We start from the raw sequence: 17980 nt of genomic DNA on the forward strand, positions 1-17980 counted from the left end.
GCCCTGCCCGGGACGCGCCCTGCCGGAGCGGGCTGCATGCGCTCCCCCCCGCAGCCAGGTTCACCTGCCTCCCCCTGGGGCTCTGGCTACCTGCTGCTGGCCTGGAGGCCGGAGGGCGCAGCGCGGCCGCGCTCGCCGGGTGCCTGAGGGCCAAGGCTGAGGCGCAGCCGCCACCGTGCCGGCAACGGCCGGGAGTAACACGCGTTATCCCAGTATCAGGAACGAGGAATGCAATGGCAGAAGGGAAGGAAAACTAACTGGGAAGTACAGAAAGAGCAGGCGTTAGAAGGGAGGCGACGTGCAGCCAAACCCCAACCCAGTCACAGTAGGCTGTTAGCGGGTGCAAACGGACAGACGAGGAGCTCTGAGAAACCACCGACGGAGGAAACACCCGGGCCGAACTGAGCTGTCCTTAAACCCCTCCAAATTCATGTAACTTTTATTAAAGCTTTGCCTGACAGCCATTCCCAGCGGTTATATGGAGAAGAAGGATCAAGAAAAGAAAATGTATGGCTGAAGTTGAGCATGGGCAGAAAGGCTTTTGCTGCCAGCAGCTAATGAATACAGGGTCAGAGATTAATATGCAACTATTTGGGATGGCTTTGCCTTGCCAGAATCGAGTGTGCACCAAATGCACCGTATGAGCTGTTTTTAATAGGCTGGTTTCTTCCTACCATATGGAGCAGTGAACGGCTCGTGGAGAAGACCGATAGTGTACGGCCAGGTTTTCCAGCTATGAAACACCTTCATCAGCTGTGGTGAATGTGCTCGGACGTTTTGTAGGAATTTATTACATCATGAGACAGGGATATTTGGTACCTGGACATGTTCTGGGGTACTTAAAAATACAGAAAAGGCTACAGAAATTTTCCCCTTCACAATGAATGAGCATTCATATTTCGGTCCCAAGATCTTTTATATCTTATAAATCTCTTTATCCCCTGGCCACACCAGTATTTTGTAACTCAAAAGTGAACAGAACATTACTTCAGCAATAATGATGAAAGTATACCCCTGATTGCATATTGTGTAGTCACGGAGGCAACAGGCTGCCTGTGAAGTACATTGGGTTGGGATAAAATTAGAATCCTTTTTGCAATGCAGTCTTGCATCTATTTCCCACCTCAGCCTTAAAAGAAATCAGGTCATCTCGTCCCCACAGAACGTAACAAACAGGACTGAACTGGGACAAGACATCCTTTCCTCAAGCTATCATCACCAAGTGCCTCAAGTGTCTGGCTAGAAGTCCTGTTGTACGGGCACAGAGGTCCTTGGTTGCAATTTGGTTTTGTGTTTATCCTGACGACACAGTGCAAACTGCTACGCTGAATGGAAAGCCAGGCAACCTGTCGCCTTATGCGAGCAGTTTCCACACCCTCCTGTTCCCTCTTCTGCCACATGATGTTTCTTAGGGCTCTTCAGGCAAAGTGGGATATCTAAAACACTTCAGACTGTTGCCCCTTAGTGTGCTTCATGCCAATGTGTTGCCGGGCTGTTTGCCAGGTTTCCTTCCAGAAGTCTACATTTTGAAATACCAAGCTTCAAAATGACTGCATCACTTAGGAAGGAAGTTCCCAAGTCTGAAATGGGGCAAGCTTCTGGTATCTTCTTCCAGAAGCCATCCCTGTGCCCCGCCACCCCCAACTGCCCCCAGCCACACAAACCCAATACACTGTTTCAGGTGGCAAGACTGCAGAGGATTTTGGCAGGCAGCGTATTGCTGCACCCGCACTAACAGACACAAATAGAACAGTGCCCTTCCTATTTGGGAACCTTTCCTGAATTCACTCATCATCAAACATGCTTGAAAATATAGCCAAGAACAACATTTTAAACTAAGTATAAATAAGCAAGTTAGTAAGAAACTGGATAAAAAATATAGAAAAGGTTCTAACTACCACCAAACTTCTCTTCTAGGCCTTAACCCTAATAAATGATGCTGCCTCTCAGCACAGGCTCTGCCGATTAGCTGCCAGGAAGCTGGAAATGCAATTTGTGCTTCTTCCAGCTTCTGTCTCCAGCTGTTTAGAAAGTAAATGCATTGAATGACATTTGTCCTTCTAGCTCGATGAGACAGAAACTGTCCCTTCTCCCTTTTTATTCTTAACTTCTAATGCATTCTGCACAGATTAATATATTCAGTACAAGGGATGTAAACAGGCTAATACCCATTTTTATACATCCATGGCCTATAGCTTACATTACCACTATTTTTAAATAAACAATCACTCCTTCTGATTTATAATCTCATAATCAACAAGGAGTCTTAAGACTTTTACAATGTACCATAGCTGATGGAAGTATCCTTTACTGTATATACATCTTAGTAATAGTGCAATCTCTGCTTTTAGTATTCCGGAGACACCATACATGATCATTAATGCCATGTCTGGTTAAACTGCAATTTCCCTCATTTTTTGAGAATATCAGGCATTTGCTGCAGCACAGCACCAAACATGGAATTCTATGATTTGTATTCTCTTGCTTTCTTCATTTCAACAATGCTTTAACTGAATTCTGAAGCTATTTCTGTGTATTTAAAAATGAAGTATAGTAAAACGGAAGAAAATGGTTCAGCAACATTTTGCTTGCCAGTAGATTTCTTTTTTAGCTCAGGCAAGTAGTGAGACATCACCTCTTCGCACCAATTTCCTGCCGACTTAGGTTCTTAGACCTTGTGACAGAAAATTGTGCCACTTCACTGATCTTTATTTTCCTGAAGCAAAATGGCATCAGTCAGAGCACATTAAGTTTTTAAAAAAGAAAACAGTGATAATTGTTTTTATTCCTAATGGAAAAGTTAACCATAAATTAATGAAATAGCTACAGGAAAACAGTACTTATTAATGGCAAGAACTTCATGTGGAAGCTTCTGAGTAATTACGAAGAGAGAAACAATCCAAATGGAATTGAAAAAAAATAAAGTTTGTGGGAGGAGGGGACAAAAGTGGCCGAAATGGAAAAATGCAAGTAAATAGAAAATGCAATACAAAGAAAAACTAGGAGACCTGAAAATGACCCCAAAATTGCAGAGAAAGTTAAAAGGGAGCAAAAGTAATGTTGTGGTCAAAAATCAGATCAATGCAATTTGCAAAAATCACCATTTTATAGAGCTGAAAGTTACTATTTCCCATCTTCAGGGGTCTGGTTACTACTTCAGAATATGATTTGAGTTTTGGATTGCTGTTCCTGGGAGTGTTTTTGTATTGGATTGTGCTTAGCTGATCAGAACAAATGCCACCAACTTCATAAAATAATGGTAATGGTTAAGATATACCTTAAACAACCCAAACATATGCATGTTTTACAAATGAAGGTACAGGACTGAAAGTTGAAAGACTTTCAAGGACACACACTTGTCTTTGGTATTTTCAAACATCTCGTATCCCTTTTTTTTTTAAGGTTGAGCCAGCAGTGAAACAAATGTATGTATCATAAAAGCTTCACACACTTTTTTGCAGTTTAATCTCCAAACATTGTATTTTAATGACACAGTATCTTACAACCAAATATAACCTTTAGTTAAAATATCTGTATTTTAAATGGATTTAGCAGCAAAACTTGAAGCTTTTTAGCTATAAAGTGACAAACTTTGTTCATATAGTGTGTAACACATATCTCAATTTATACAGCTTTTTAATCATATTCTCGCAGAATCTTGTAAGATAAAGAATTTAAGAGTCTGCTCCAACTCCGTGCATTTTTTGACACTGATTAGTTAAAATTAATGAATCCTTTGAATGAATTCCATAGAAACAGTGTTTCCAGCAGAAAACAGAGAAGTCTGGAATTACTTCCAGTGTTTGTTAAAACCTATTGCAGTGAGCAACCTGCAAAGATGTGCACAGGCAGCTAAATTAAAAAAGGGAATATAAACCTCAGTATTTACATCTCTTATCAAAAATAACTTGTTTTTAGAACGTACAGGTAACTTCCTAGAAAATCACTTTCTGAAAAGCACAAGCAAATGAAAACAGGTTTACAATAACATATTTTCTATTATTCAGTTTTTCACACTCATTCTATTTTATTAACTCAGTACCTATCGGGTTGTTTTTAAAATTCCCATAAAGATTATGAAAAACATTAGTTAACTGACTGTAATATTGCTTTAAAATTGTGTTACTACTGTTAAAAAAAAAAAGGAAGAATTTGTTTTTATTTTATATATTGTCTGAGCTCATCTTTGTATTTTTTTCATGCAGCAACTGTGCAGATCCAAAATATTCTTGAGCAATCTTGCATAATTTATAAGTTGTTCCTCCATCTGAAGCTGGGAGACGCCTCATGTACTGTCACAAAAAAAAGACCAAATTAGTCACAAATTCTTATATGCTATATATAAACATTAGACTATCTCAAACTTAACCTGTACACGCATATGTATGTCTATATGTGTAATTTTCTATTAAAAACTATTGGAATACTTTCCTTCGGGACAGTGTTGAGTTTTAATGGAAGGTGGTAAACATTAACTGTTTCACTATGTAACCCAGTAACATAAAGAATAATTAAGAAAAGAGGATTTAATAGTCTTACAATTCTTTAAAGTTCAGAATATTAAAATTTTTAGATACTAAGAAATTTGAGGTGGCAGAGCACTTGTTGCATTTTCTGAAACTTAGACACTTTAGAGGAAAAAAGGTCTGCACTGCTAAATTTAGAACAAATTATTTTTATCTCTTCATAAGTTGTGTTTTAAAAATGTGAAACAGTGACCAAGATATTTATATCCAAACATGGGAGAAAGCTTACATGCACATATTGTGCCACGCTCCTGTAAACAAGACATTATTTTTCTGTTTTAAGTGAAAAAAGCAAATCTGTAAAGGTAGTATCACTCTTAATGGAAGTTATAAAAGTTACGTACGAACATAAACTGCAATCTCTAGAATGAAGCAGTGAATTAATAATTGCAGCGGACAGCATACAGCCACAATTTGCACTGAGTAACTCTTGTAAGTTTGTAACATGCCCACCACATTCATTACTGATACTGACAACATGTTTCTTTAGAAAAACATTTTGTGAAAATTAAGCAGTGTTAAGACTGCAACTCAAGTCTTCTGTAATGAGAAAAAAACCTGAAATACTGCAACAGACTAGATGCAAAGGGTATAGTATCAAAACAAAATAAACAAGTACTATGAATATGCAGCTTTGCAGCATTTGCAGCTACATGCTCAGAACCAACAGAATCCATTTTCCTTAACGGGTGTCCTTAAATTGATCTGAAAAACTGACAAAGGTCACATGGTGTTGTGTTTATCATAGATCTGGGTCTAAGCTTGTATTTAGAAGTTTAGCAACTGTTTCCACACTGCAGAGGTCACCACAGAAAAAAACCCAAGTGTTCTTATGAGATTGCTTTTCTCCTCCTCTGTGAGCACCAGCTAAAGATAAAAACCAAACCAAAAAACTTTAAAGGGCACTTCCTGTGCTTCATGGAAAGCAGGAGCACACAACTGAATCGAGGACCTCCAACTGGAGTAGAAAAGTCACAATTCTGATTAGTATCTCCTCTAGTTATTTAAACTTTCTAATAGTTTCAAGCAGTTGCTACTTTGTGAACATTTAACTGCCTGAAGCTCTGTATCTGCTGTCTTCTTCAAAATTCAAAGCTGATTTCTGAGGAAAACTGAGCTACTTTTGTCCAGAAGGATGAAAAAGGTGTTTTCGGGAGAAACCCCAACAAACCACCACCACCACTAAAAAAAAACACACCTGACTTAAGAGATTAAAGTCATTACTGTTGCTTGAGCCACTTTTGCAGTGAAAGGAAGAGTTAAATAGTCAACAGCATCTAATGCCCCAGAGGAATCTGATGAAGCCAAACTGGAGAAATGTGTAGGCCAATAATATATGTTAATAACCAAGACCTGAGATCACATTTAAAAGCTGGTGCAGTAAGTATCGTGCTGGTAAGCATCCATGGCATTCTGCACAAAATATGCTTCAACACATAATTTTCTGAATGTCGGTAATGACTGTATTAATGTGACTACAGTTCATTTTCTTTGAATAAAAATCAGGTCATTATTATTACTACAAAATGTGTCTCAATTGTTCAAACAATTATTACCTAGTAGCTGATTTATCATTAAAAGAAACAGAAGATCTACACTGGAAAAAATACACTCATTTCATGTTGTTATTCAGGTTGGTAAATGCTGAAAATTTGAAACAGTTGTAAATATGCATGTAATTATTTACTTATAAGTACACAGTCCTGGGTGCAGTCATGAAATGTACAGAAAGAAACATTTTCCTTAGCTTCTGGCTAAATAATGTTTCCACATGTGCATGCCATTACAGAAACAGAATAATCCACCTTGTTCACTAGAACTAAAGCCAGAATGTAAAAACAGTAAGCCAAATACAGTTGCTCTAATTAAGTACTATACTAATCAGAAATTGTAAAAATTTACACTACATGACTTTAACCATATCTAGAACACAGATATACAAAAATATACGTTTAGGAAAGGCAGAAATGTAAAATGTAATCCCATAAAATGCTATGTACATGCATATTTAGGTATGAATGTCAAAAAAATACACAAAGGTATAAACACTAGCATTAGGAATGTATTCCATGGTATGTTTTAAATAAAAATTTAAAGGTATATGCATTGCAGTAATCTGTGCTCTAAGCATGTCACAAATACTTTATTAAATATTTTCTAAAAGTTTGGAAATACTGTATAAGCATAGGCTTTTTGTATATAATTCTACTTCAGATTGTCTGAAGGACAGCTACTGCAACTAACTGCCTTCCACCACCCCCCCGGAAATAATGCACTAAAACATAATGAGAAACAGTACATAGAATATCAAAATCAAAATGACCCTCCTTCCACCCTCCATCCACAACTTACACACTTTTCCTTCTTTTTCCAACTTTTTCAAGTGGACTAGGAGGTTGTGTTCTGCTGCTAGAAGTAAATTTTCAGGGATCTCCTAATGGGAACACAAATATGCATTCTGTATTTGTTTCAGTATCTCCCAATTATTTTTCAGCGTACAGAATTCATGGTTTATTAACATAGATTTTCCTCTTCTGAACTGCTGTGTTGAACACTCAGTTGATTATATGACAGGAAATTGAAATAAGATCAGTTTTATACCAGTTAAACTAGTAGCCTAAATAACACATTTTTGCTTACTTATTTATTTTTTGAATTAACCATTTACATTATACAAACTTCAGCCAACACTCGGAAGACTCTTCTAAGCTTTGTCTGCACTGGGTTGTCAGTGTAGTCGAGCATTTTTAAAGACAAATTTAAAGATGCATTTTTCCACAGAGACCTATCACTTCTCTTCCATGACAGTATTTTTATGGATTTAAATATCCTTTAGCAATTAGTATCTGTAAATGAGTAAACAATTTATAAATACAATAGCTTCAGGAGGACAAAACATCTTACAATTTTCCAATGCTTATTAGGTAAAACCAGTAACATATCTCAAAATCCCCCTTCTCCAGCTCTATCATCCTAAAAGTAAAGGCTTCTTTTTGAAAATTAAAAAGTTCTCCAAATAACAAGAGAGTCTGTCAGGAAAATTCACTAGAAAACTAGCTCAATAAATCGTGAATCTTTAGAAAGCCTTGAAAAATTACACTTCCCCGCCCCCCCCCAATATGAAAGCTTTAAGAGTACTGAAAAAAATCCTACCATATAGTGACAGGACAAGTGATTTGTGATTTACAGAAACGTGTGAATGGCTGTATACTTGAACACTAGTTGTTCAGTCAGGAAAACTGCAGGAGCTAAACAGCCACAGGTAACAGTACATCAGCATTGCAAAACAGTCAATGTGATGTAGTCATTCTTTTGGAAACTGAGGATCAGCAGAACTATGAAAAATGAGTTTGCGAAGCTGTTAGAGACCTGTTCATAAACCACTGCCATTGGCAACCGTGACACCTTCCTCCGAAGCAAACGCTGTACCTCTTTTATCGCTACTTGCTAGGAGAGGTAACCCCCAATACCACATGGACAAATTAATGAGGTTACATGAGGAATGAAGAAGTACTCCTAGGCCAGCCTACTGACCATGCAAGCTACCCAACTTCTGAGTGCGATATCCATCTCTGTGGAACTGCAGTTCACCTGGCACCCTCCTCCAGACCGACAATCAGGGACCAGATGTTTTAACAGACCTTTCAGGAGACTCCAAACACTTTGACAAATCAACATTAAAATTAACAGTAACCTCAGACTTTTCACTTAGAACCAAGTGCTACAACTTCATTTATCTTGGTCCTATTAAACTGTGCTTAGGACCCATCTAGATAAAGAAATAAGAAGTTTCTAAGAATCACTTGGCCCCACTCAAAGTGCTTAAACAATGCAATTTAAACCCACAGTCATATATGTATTCTGAACAAGCAGAAATACTTTTTTTTCTTCCCCGCTCTTTTCAAAAGTGACCCATGGTCTTCACTCAAATACTTAACAATTACATACAATTTTAAGAACATAATCTCAATTTTCTTTAGTTTGATCTAAAAGCTTTTAATCAACAATTACCTTATATACTATCTTGACAAGCTCCGAGGATGTGTATGATTTTCCAGCATTCTTCTCTAAAACATCCAGAATCTGCTGTTCACGTGCAACTCGGTGAGAAATGTAGCTTTGGATTCTAGCATTTGCATCACGTACTACTGGGCCATGACCTAAATGAAAACACATATACCAGAGCACTGTTTCTTAAATTTGGAATGAAGTATGCTATTGAACAATTGAATCATTCTTATATAAACTCTGGTAGACTTACAAGTCATAAGAAGAGAGCAGCACCTGTACATACCACCTTGTCAACAGTACCCTTGATGTTAAATTGCAAGATGCTCTTTGCATGGGTTTTTTGCCTTGTTTGGTTTTTTTTTTTTTTGCATACAAATAAGCCAAAATTAAGTTTGCATGTCTGCATCACAGTCTGCAATTGAAAAGCATTAAGGTGGAAAAGAAGAATTAGGATCCAAAAAGTCTGAAAGGGGAAATGGAAAGCAAGGGAAGATTACTTCAGGCTATTTAACCCCCCCAAAAAAAAAACCCAAAAAAGAGAAAGGAGTTCACTGCTGAACAGATTTTAAAGACGAGATTCATATTATTATATTGCCTCTGTCTGCCTGTCTCACTCTTCCCAAAGGATATCAATACTGATGATTTAAACTGACACTGGTTTTTAACAGTAGTGGCTGAGGCAAAGGACTCATGTACTACTGTCCTGTTGTGGGGCTATCTAGCAAAAAACGAGTTAAGAGAAGTAGCATCTTTAATAATGGTAGGTAAGTTTTCCAGGACAGATTTTCAAAACAGACTCACACACTGTATTTTATTCCCTTAAAAACATACTTTCATAAGTATGACCAAAAAAATTAATGGAAGGCAGATCAGTGAGCCAACCAGATCATGTCAGAGCAGGAATAAGCAACGCACAAGGAAGGTTATATGTGGATTTTATGACTGGCTTGTTAACAAACAAAACACACATTTTTTCCTGGACTTACTGTGGCAGATCAGAAATGTTCAACTTATGAAAGGTCTTTGAATCAAATTAGAAAAAGGCTTCATTCGTAAAGCACTAACCTTTGTGGAAAAATCAAATACTGCCTCATGATACACAAAAATGACAGATGAAATGAAAATATTTTTCAGACGTGAGAGTTACATGCATAGAAATTAAACTTAGTATTTTACCTGTAGAGAAATTTACTTGCATGAATATTTGTCACATGCTTTGTATCACAAGGCTTCCTATTTCTTTGCCTGTATACCTCATCTGAAGTAGCAGCAGCAACTTCCAGCCCTGTCACTCTAAACTCCACATAATTTAGAAAATGAGTAGAACAGAAACCACTGTAAAAAACAATAGCTTGCTTTTACAAATTATTGGGTGTCATCCAAATGAGACAGTTTCTTTTGAGGTTCTCTGACTATTTTTAAAAAAATTGTATTTTTTTTTTACTTTGGGTTAACTGACTAAATGGGTTCTTCGTTTTAAGGTTTTTTAAATTAAGAGTTTATTTTGCCTGAGGACAAGCTGCTTATAGAAAAAGCAACTAATTTTTCATGTTCTGAATATCTGTGCCATAGTGTCAAAGGAATCTATCCTTCAACAAGTCAAGATATTTATGCATATCTCATCTTTACAGTCACTTCAGCAGATTTGAAATTACTAAATAGATGTTGAAGCTTACCTTGTATAAAGACAGATTTATAAATAAGAGATGTAAAATGTAAACTATACTGTCATACGCACATATATTTAATGATTTCAAATATATTTAATCTGCAGCTATTGTTCCTTACAAAATAAATTACAAATATAACAATCTCTCTAGTAAATATCTTACCATCTATAAAACAAAAGTTTACATTTAGAAAAAAACACACTATGATACACAGGGTGGCAGAGAGTATAATGCTAACTGTCCATTTTCTTGCATTCTCTGATGACACAAGTCACATGAAAGTATTCAAAAATTAGGCCTGCACATGGAATCACAAGGCAGTCTTAAAACTAGTCCCTACTCTTCAGAGTGATTTACTTGACTTAGACTACAAGACCAATGTCAGTATCTAGAATGAAACCCATGATTTGCAAGTTAAAGACATTTCATATGCATTACATCATCTGATCCATAGCCACTGTGTATCCATATATATACATCAAAAAGATGTCAGAAAGCTTGGAACTAAACCCAGATGTGGATCGCTCTGATCCGTAATTTTTCAGGGACAGCATCAGAGTTAACTTCACCAATAAATAAATTAGTATCTGCATAAATGTAAAGAGTTTCTGAGCATGTAAAATAGCTGTCTCAAAATATGACCTTCTTTCCAATAATTCAGACTTCGTATCAGACTTATCATATTATCTCAGACCTCTGTATAGCCCAGATGATCAGGAACAGTAAGTTTTTATTCTCATAACGCCCTGTGAGGTAACATAGATTCTCTTATTTTACAGTAAACTAAAGAAAAAAGGATAAAATCGAAGAAAATAATTGGCTTTTGAAATGTTGCACAGATTCCTAAGTCCAGTACCATTTTCTTCCTGTATTATCAAGGAACATCGTTTATTATTACAGGATGGGGAGCCCTCTGCTGACTAAAACACCCTTTTCTGGTCCCAAGGATTCTGGTCAACTATCAACTGCACACAGCCTGTCACAAGTATTCTGCCTGAAGTAATTTCCACATTAAATTAAAAAAGAAACATGGAAGGGGAAGGACTGGCAACATTTAGCTACTCACACCTAGCCAGCAGTCAGCTTGTTACAGAACTTCATGCTCCCCTACATGTAATTCTGAGACTGCAATGTGAGTGCTAAAGTATGGATGGGGAACAGAAACAGTTGAAGAACTATGAAAGCATAAAACTGCAATAAAGTCAAAGTACTGAGCTTATATAGAATGTACTGGGGTAAAGCAAACTACCTTCTGCTGTAATTACCATTTTACTGTAGTACATACCAGTAGTATAAACAAATGTTCTGATTGGCAATGGTTCTCTTTTACACAATTGCACGTATGTTTTGTGATGCATGGATAAAAAAAATAAAGTTAGTTCCAAACCATCTCAATACTTAGCTACTTATCACTGAAAATGCATAATATTCAGCTGGCTTCCCAATTGCAAGAACAGCATGAACATACCTACAACAGTGAGGCAAACAGTTACAGAAAAATGGCACAAATATTCAGCCTTGGTGAATGTGTAATCTAGATAAATACTGGTTAAGGAGAGAGTGAGAAACAACAGATAAAACTGATAAACCTAGTAGAATTTGGCATACGGTGGGCTTTGGAAGGCAGAAATTCAATTAGAGGAACAGATTGTGTTTTGTAGGTATTTAAGAAAGGAAGTGGAACATTCGATTGACCAATAGATTGAGATTTTGGAGGCTAAAACAGTCCTAGTTTTACCGGTAGTTAAGACAGTAACAGTGAGCAAGTCGCTATTTCTGTCTATGTCAGTCTCCACAATCATGGAATATCTGTAACTTTTTTTTCTTAAATGGCATTTTTATGCTTAGATCTTAAAGCACTTAAAGAACACCTACTTCAAAAGAAGCATATTTTAAAAATGAGCACAAGAGAGATTTGCTTATGTAGGCTAAACATAGATGGTTACTTGAGGAAGACAGAACTCAGAATGTAGGCACAGTCACTCAGAATGACAAGTTGAAAAAGATGAAACAGAAAAAGTCAGAAAAAATCCTGAGATGTAGCTCTGAAAAGCAAATGAGGATCTTAAACCTTAGTTACATAACGAATTCTTAAAATCCAGTCTTGTCAAACAGACATGTGGTTTATATGAAAAGTAAATGTATTCTCAAGGTTTGTGGGAGATGGAGGAAAACAATTAAAGCAGTGTCATGGACTGAATGAAATCAGCAACTTTTTTTTAGAATATGATGTTTGGCCTCTTGGCTTTTGTTCAAATTTAAGCTAATTCATTAACTAAGACAACCATTTGATAGTTCTTCAATTTTCCAAGATGAATTTGTGATTATTTTGTGCTGCAAAGGATAGATGTCTCTCAAAAAAAGCTTACTAGGTTACTCACATTGGCAGTGTATGTGGGTATGCAAAGGACCAGAAGAAGAATGATCATTTTTTCTTCCAGGGTAACACTAAGGCGCATGGATAGAGTAATATAAGAAAAATAAATTTACTGTATGATTCCAACAGTGAAAGATTCTGGCCTCTGTAGGCTTTGGGCACAGAAGCACAATTCACCCTCAAATGGAGAATCTCACGAAGGAAAGATACCTATCACTGAAAAATTTTCAAGTCTTGCAAACCACAATGCCATAAAATCATCTTAGCTTACCTCTGGACTTATATTAAGTAATGAAATTAAACTGTTACATTAGTAATGGTGTTTGATTGTAGTAAGAGTTCTCAAATTCTTAGAGGAGATATTTGAAAATTATACAGTAAACCACAGCATAGAACACAAAAAACACAAACCAGAACCACTTACCTGGATATATTAAATCTAGTTTCATTTCTAACAACCTTTTCAAAGTTTTCATGTAATCATACAGGTCTTCAATTACTGTTGTTCCTTCCCCTAAAATACAGTCACCAGAAAATATAGCATTTTCTTCTTCTAGATGTAAAGTCATATGATCATCAGTGTGTCCAGGTGTATATAAGACTCTGTTTAAACAACAACAAAAAAGCCTAAGTTTTTCATACAGTATATATGCTTCATTTTCAGAAGCTAGAAACAAATAATGATCAAGTCATACACTTAGTAGTGTAGTAGCCCAGAACAAGAACCAGAAAAAAAAATAGACTAACAAAGGCTGAAATGTCAACGTAAACAGGCTACCACTTTGTCTCATCCCACTCAATTTTCCTCACACCATGTAGAAAACACAGATCATATCTAACATGCTTTTACTTACAGGACCCATCATAAAAAAAGTGCATTAAGAGCATGTAGAACTAATGTTATAGAGGGCTTTAATCTGAAGCCTTAAAGAAGAAAAAAATACGTTATTTCTAGATTGAAATATGTGAAGTTCTTGACCTACACCTTGCACTTAGAAAAAGAGGGTAAGGATGATGTTGCCAATTTTTTTAGAAATGAACTATAGTTTAACATTTAATATAAATCAATATTTATTATTTATTTTAAATTTATTAATTTAAATTAAATTAAATATATTAATATAAATATTTAATATTAAAAAATAGAAATAAACTAGGACCTAACCCAGATAAAGTTCTGTCTCCCAAAATTTATTTTTCTCTGAAAGCCCCATGAGAAATACATGTCAAATACAACACGGAATCATGGTCTTCTAGCTGTTATATGTGCAGGTCATTAAACATCTGAATGGTAAGGATGCAGGACCCCACAACTTGAATGCATACTACATTTGAACGCAGCAAAAGGTGAACAGACAGTTGATACGTATAAAGTAACCTGAGCTGGTAAGGAGAGGCAGAAGGCCTCATGCTGAGGTTGATTCAAACTGAAATCAATGCAACTCAGACCAGCATTACCACTGAAGTTCATCACAATTTCCTTGTTAATGGCAGATGCATCAAAGTAGAGATGGGGAACTGACAGAGCTGGTACCAAGCATGGGGTACAGGCCAGCGCTAAAAGCACCCAGCCATGCCAGTGCAGGGCTGGGAGGCCAGAAGCATGGCACCATCTGATGCAATGACTTCCAGCTCTCACTGAATACCCAGTTCAGCAGAAAGCAGATGAGCCAGTGCCATGTGGAGGCAACAAAAATCAAGCTGATAGGTTGTATCTTGCCTTTGTAGGAAGTGCTATCTTCCAGTTCCTGATGAAACTTTACCAGGAAGCTTAACCACAAACATGGGAAAACAAATGAAAAAGAACCTAACGCTGCTTGGCACACCTTGAAAACATGAAGGTTGCTAACTAGAATTTAACATGCAGATACTGCTACTTTGGAACCAGTGCGGATATAAGAGTATCCTTAAAGTGCTTACTGAATTAACCAGGTGACAATACCTGCATTTAACCAAACATAAAGTTTGGCCCTATTACCTCAAACTTCAAAATGTGCCACCTCTGTCTTACTTAGACTCAAACTCAACAAGTTGTTTTCCATCTCTAAATTGATTATGTCCAAACATGGGTCACTTAGGGTAGTGACAGGTCGTCAACATTCAATATAAACACTCTCCATGTATTCTTTTCTTTTAATACTAACAAAATAAAATGCCTTTGGTCAAATATATCCTTTATGCTTACATTTTTAATTCCAATCAGCCAGCTAGCATATTCTACAGGTGAGATATAATTCACATCTAAACTGAGGAAAACAAGAAAAAATTTTCCTTAAAAGAGTAACACCTTGTTAATGAAAGAAGTCCGGAAACAGAATGGTCAGATCTTTTTATTGTGTGAGGCAGAGTGGCTTTCTGTTTCAGACTCATTCAAGCTAACAAGACAGGCAATATGCTCGCTGGGAAGAAGCCCTCCCAAACTGGCACCCCACAAGAACCTGACACGTTAAAGGTCTAAAATTTAACGTTTTAATTAGTGTCTCCTTGGGAAATACTTTTAAAGTAAGCTTGCTAAACAATCCATCCAGACTACCATAAACTTCCCCCAGAACTATCAGTTTTACTAATAACTACTTATCTAAGAGCGATGAGAAATAAGTAAAATCCTATTTGATTTTCCTGGAGGAAATATTTTTCAAGGGAAATGTTCCTTAATTTCTCTGCTGAGGCCAAAAACAAAAAGCTAATTCCCAATAATCCTCATTCGTAAAAACAATTTATTTGTATAAACATTGCTGGATTGTGACAGGAAGTCTCCATGCGTAAGCGCTGAAAAGATTACATGTATGAATTGCCAACCATTAGAAGATATGATACATATCTGTTTCAGGATTCAGAAGAAAAAAGTGATCCAGCAAACTTGCAAAAATTGGTGTTTACCTGAGCGTGGCTCCCTCTGTCTGTATAACATCTCCCTCTTTAAGGTAAAAATATTTATGTCCCCCTTCTATTTTTTCTTCACGGTGAGGGACACGAGGAAGCTTACAGATGCGATATTCAGAGTCTACTTAAAGAAAGCAAAGAAAACAATGTTTTGCATTTGTCACTAAACAAAGCTAATTCCACAGAAAGGTTGTTTTTTGAATAAGTACTATTAATTATTACACGTTATGAATACAAAACTATAAATAAGAAATTCTGCACGGTAACTTTATGTTTATAATGTGACCTTATTCCAGAGCCACAAACACTGAATAGTGAAAGCCACTGAATCTGAATACTGTACTCTGTAGCAGCAGCAATGTTGAAGATGAAAAAGCACATGTGAAAATAATAAAGAAATATCAATATTTATTCTATTTTACAAACGTTCCTTCTTAACTCATCAAGAGCCCAAACCCCCAAGGTTCTACAACACTGATTTCTGTGCTCCTGTTCTGCATTATGATTCACAGAAGCACTACTTAACATTTGCCTGACACTGGATGGAGGCTTTTTGGCCTGCAACTTCCCTCAGCATCTGTCATTCTGAACTGTGAATGGCTTAGCTAGAACAGCTATGGATACCAACACAGACAGGTATCTGCATCCCTTGTTAGCCTTTACAACCATGCTTATGGGTTGACAAGACCAAAATCCTCACAAAGACACAAATGTCATTTTCAGTAGTGCCCAGGCTTCTTTGCAGATAAGCACCGGGCAACTTTACAGAATATGATAAAAGCCTGTTACAAAGCTTGTCACAATGTCCAACAATGTTAAGAACCACATTATCCACACTGCTTATTCTCTGCCCAGAAACTACAGCAGAAGCGTCTCTTAATGTTTGTCAACATGAAATACCTATTTTTTTGTGCAGAATTTACCTGCAGACTGCCCTACCTGCTTTCCCCTTTAACCCCAGGCCTAGGAATTTGTCAGCAATTACTAATGGTCTGCTGTAAGGGCTCTCAAAGATATGCATCTTTCTTTTTCAGAGATTATTTATTGTTTTTACACAAACAAAAATAATGATCAACGTGTCACTACTGTCAATGTAGAAAGGAACGAGTATCAATTTTTTCTCACATCTCTTAATATCATGTAAGCTGCTGATGGTAATCTAGGTTCTTATTGTTTACACATAAAACCTACAATAAAGGTAGGCACAGATGTTTAAGAAAAAGTGTGGTACTACAACTGCAATATTCAGATTATTCATTGCTCTCATTCTACACACAACAACAGTATCATGAAATTACATGTAGTTTATATGGAGATTCCAGAAGAATAATCCTTCTGATCTACACAGAAGCACTCAGTAAAAGTTTTTCTTGCCACATTACTAACATTTTCAAATTTGAAATTCTGGCCTACCATTAGGGATGTTTTTGCAGATGTCAGGTATTCCACCAGTATGATCACGATGCCAATGTGTCACTAAAATTTCTTCAATTGAGATGTTAAATTCTGACAGTGCCTGCTTTAAACAGCCAATATACTCAGGAATAGCTGGCTCCCCAGTGTCAATAAGGACTCTTCTACACGTGGACATTAAAAAAGAGTGAGACACAGACAGACAGACAGGGAAAACCCCCAGTGAAACAGTGCCAGACGTTTAAGTGCTCATGTGACGGTTACTTAATGTCAAAAAAGAACCCAACATTGCATGGAAATGTGGCAACAAGGGACGTGCCCGTACTCCAGACGCCACCCCTCCCCTCCGTGATCCTGTACCTCCATGACACAACAGTTTACAAAGACAATAAACAACACAGTTGGCCCGCCCGCCCGCCGCTCCCGCCCGGCCGCAGGAGCAGCCCGCCAGGAGGCCCAGGCACGGCGCCCCCCCTCCCCCCGGGCACCCCCGCAGCCCCGCCCGAGGCGCCACACCCCACCTGCCCAAGCCGCCCCTGGGCACCAGTCCCCAAAACTTAGCGCTGTATATTCCCCCCCCCCCCCCCTTTCCTCTTTTTTCACCCTAATCAACGGATTTCGAACCCCTTCCCCCGCCCCCGAGCAGGGTGGTTACCTGGGCCCGACGCCCACCAGGTAGGTGTTGGTGCCCTGGAGGGTCATGGGCCCCGGGTTGCAGCCCAGCACTCGCACCACCCGCGACGACAGCCGCTCGATGCGCGGCAGCAGCGACGCCATCTCTGCAGCGGCACCCCGCAAGGCCCCGCACCACCGCCCCCGGCCCCGCCGAGCAGCGCGGGCGGGAAGGCGGAAGCCGCCGCTCCCCCCGCTCCGCCTCCCGGCGCCGGGCGCGGGCCCTTCCGCCCGGCTGTGAGGCCTGGCGGCTACAGGCGGTGACTGACGGGCCGCTGCCGCTGCGGCGGGTTTTCGCTTAAAACTCGGCCTCTGGGAGCAAACGCTGTGGTGATTCAGTAGAATAAAGGCGATGTGCGCCTTTGACGTCTCGGTGCCTCGCTGCCGCTCAGTGGGAGGCAGGTCCGGGTTCTGCTGGCCTCTTCCTA

General features: G+C 38.2%; 1 protein-coding gene across 3 annotated transcripts; it reads right to left on the reverse strand.

The window, feature by feature from the left end:
* Positions 1–3520: 3520 nt before the first annotated feature.
* LACTB2 (lactamase beta 2) lies at positions 3521–17739 on the reverse strand. 3 transcript variants are annotated; one of them, XM_040586768.1, is made up of 7 exons: positions 17536–17739; positions 16881–17044; positions 15465–15588; positions 13009–13187; positions 8538–8686; positions 6883–6960; positions 3521–4292 (listed from the first exon to the last, which is right to left on the reverse strand). In XM_040586768.1, the coding sequence occupies exons 1-7, from the start codon at positions 17655–17657 to the stop codon at positions 4164–4166; spliced, it is 945 nt and encodes a 314-aa protein (XP_040442702.1). In that variant the 5' UTR covers positions 17658–17739; the 3' UTR covers positions 3521–4163. The 3 variants fall into 3 exon arrangements, with proteins under 3 accessions (XP_040442702.1, XP_040442700.1, XP_040442701.1); XM_040586766.1 differs by having other exon boundaries at positions 6879–6960; positions 15465–15591; positions 17536–17737; XM_040586767.1 differs by having other exon boundaries at positions 6879–6960; positions 17536–17736.
* Between the last annotated feature and the right edge of the window lie 241 nt (positions 17740–17980).

This window comes from Falco naumanni, chromosome 3, assembly GCF_017639655.2.
Source record: "Falco naumanni isolate bFalNau1 chromosome 3, bFalNau1.pat, whole genome shotgun sequence".
NCBI lineage: Eukaryota > Metazoa > Chordata > Aves > Falconiformes > Falconidae > Falco > Falco naumanni.

Bases quoted from the DNA above. Each gene is read 5' to 3' on its own strand.
- LACTB2 (XM_040586768.1), bottom strand. From the start codon at position 17,657: ATGGCGTCGCTGCTGCCGCGCATCGAGCGGCTGTCGTCGCGGGTGGTG. The intron at 15,589-16,880 runs GTAGGCCAGAAT...TTCTTTAAGTAG, and splicing joins CTGCAAAAACATCCCTAATG to ACTCTGAATATCGCATCTGT. The intron at 4,293-6,882 runs GTGTGTAAGTTG...TTTTTGTGACAG, and splicing joins AGTTGGAAAAAGAAGGAAAA to TACATGAGGCGTCTCCCAGC.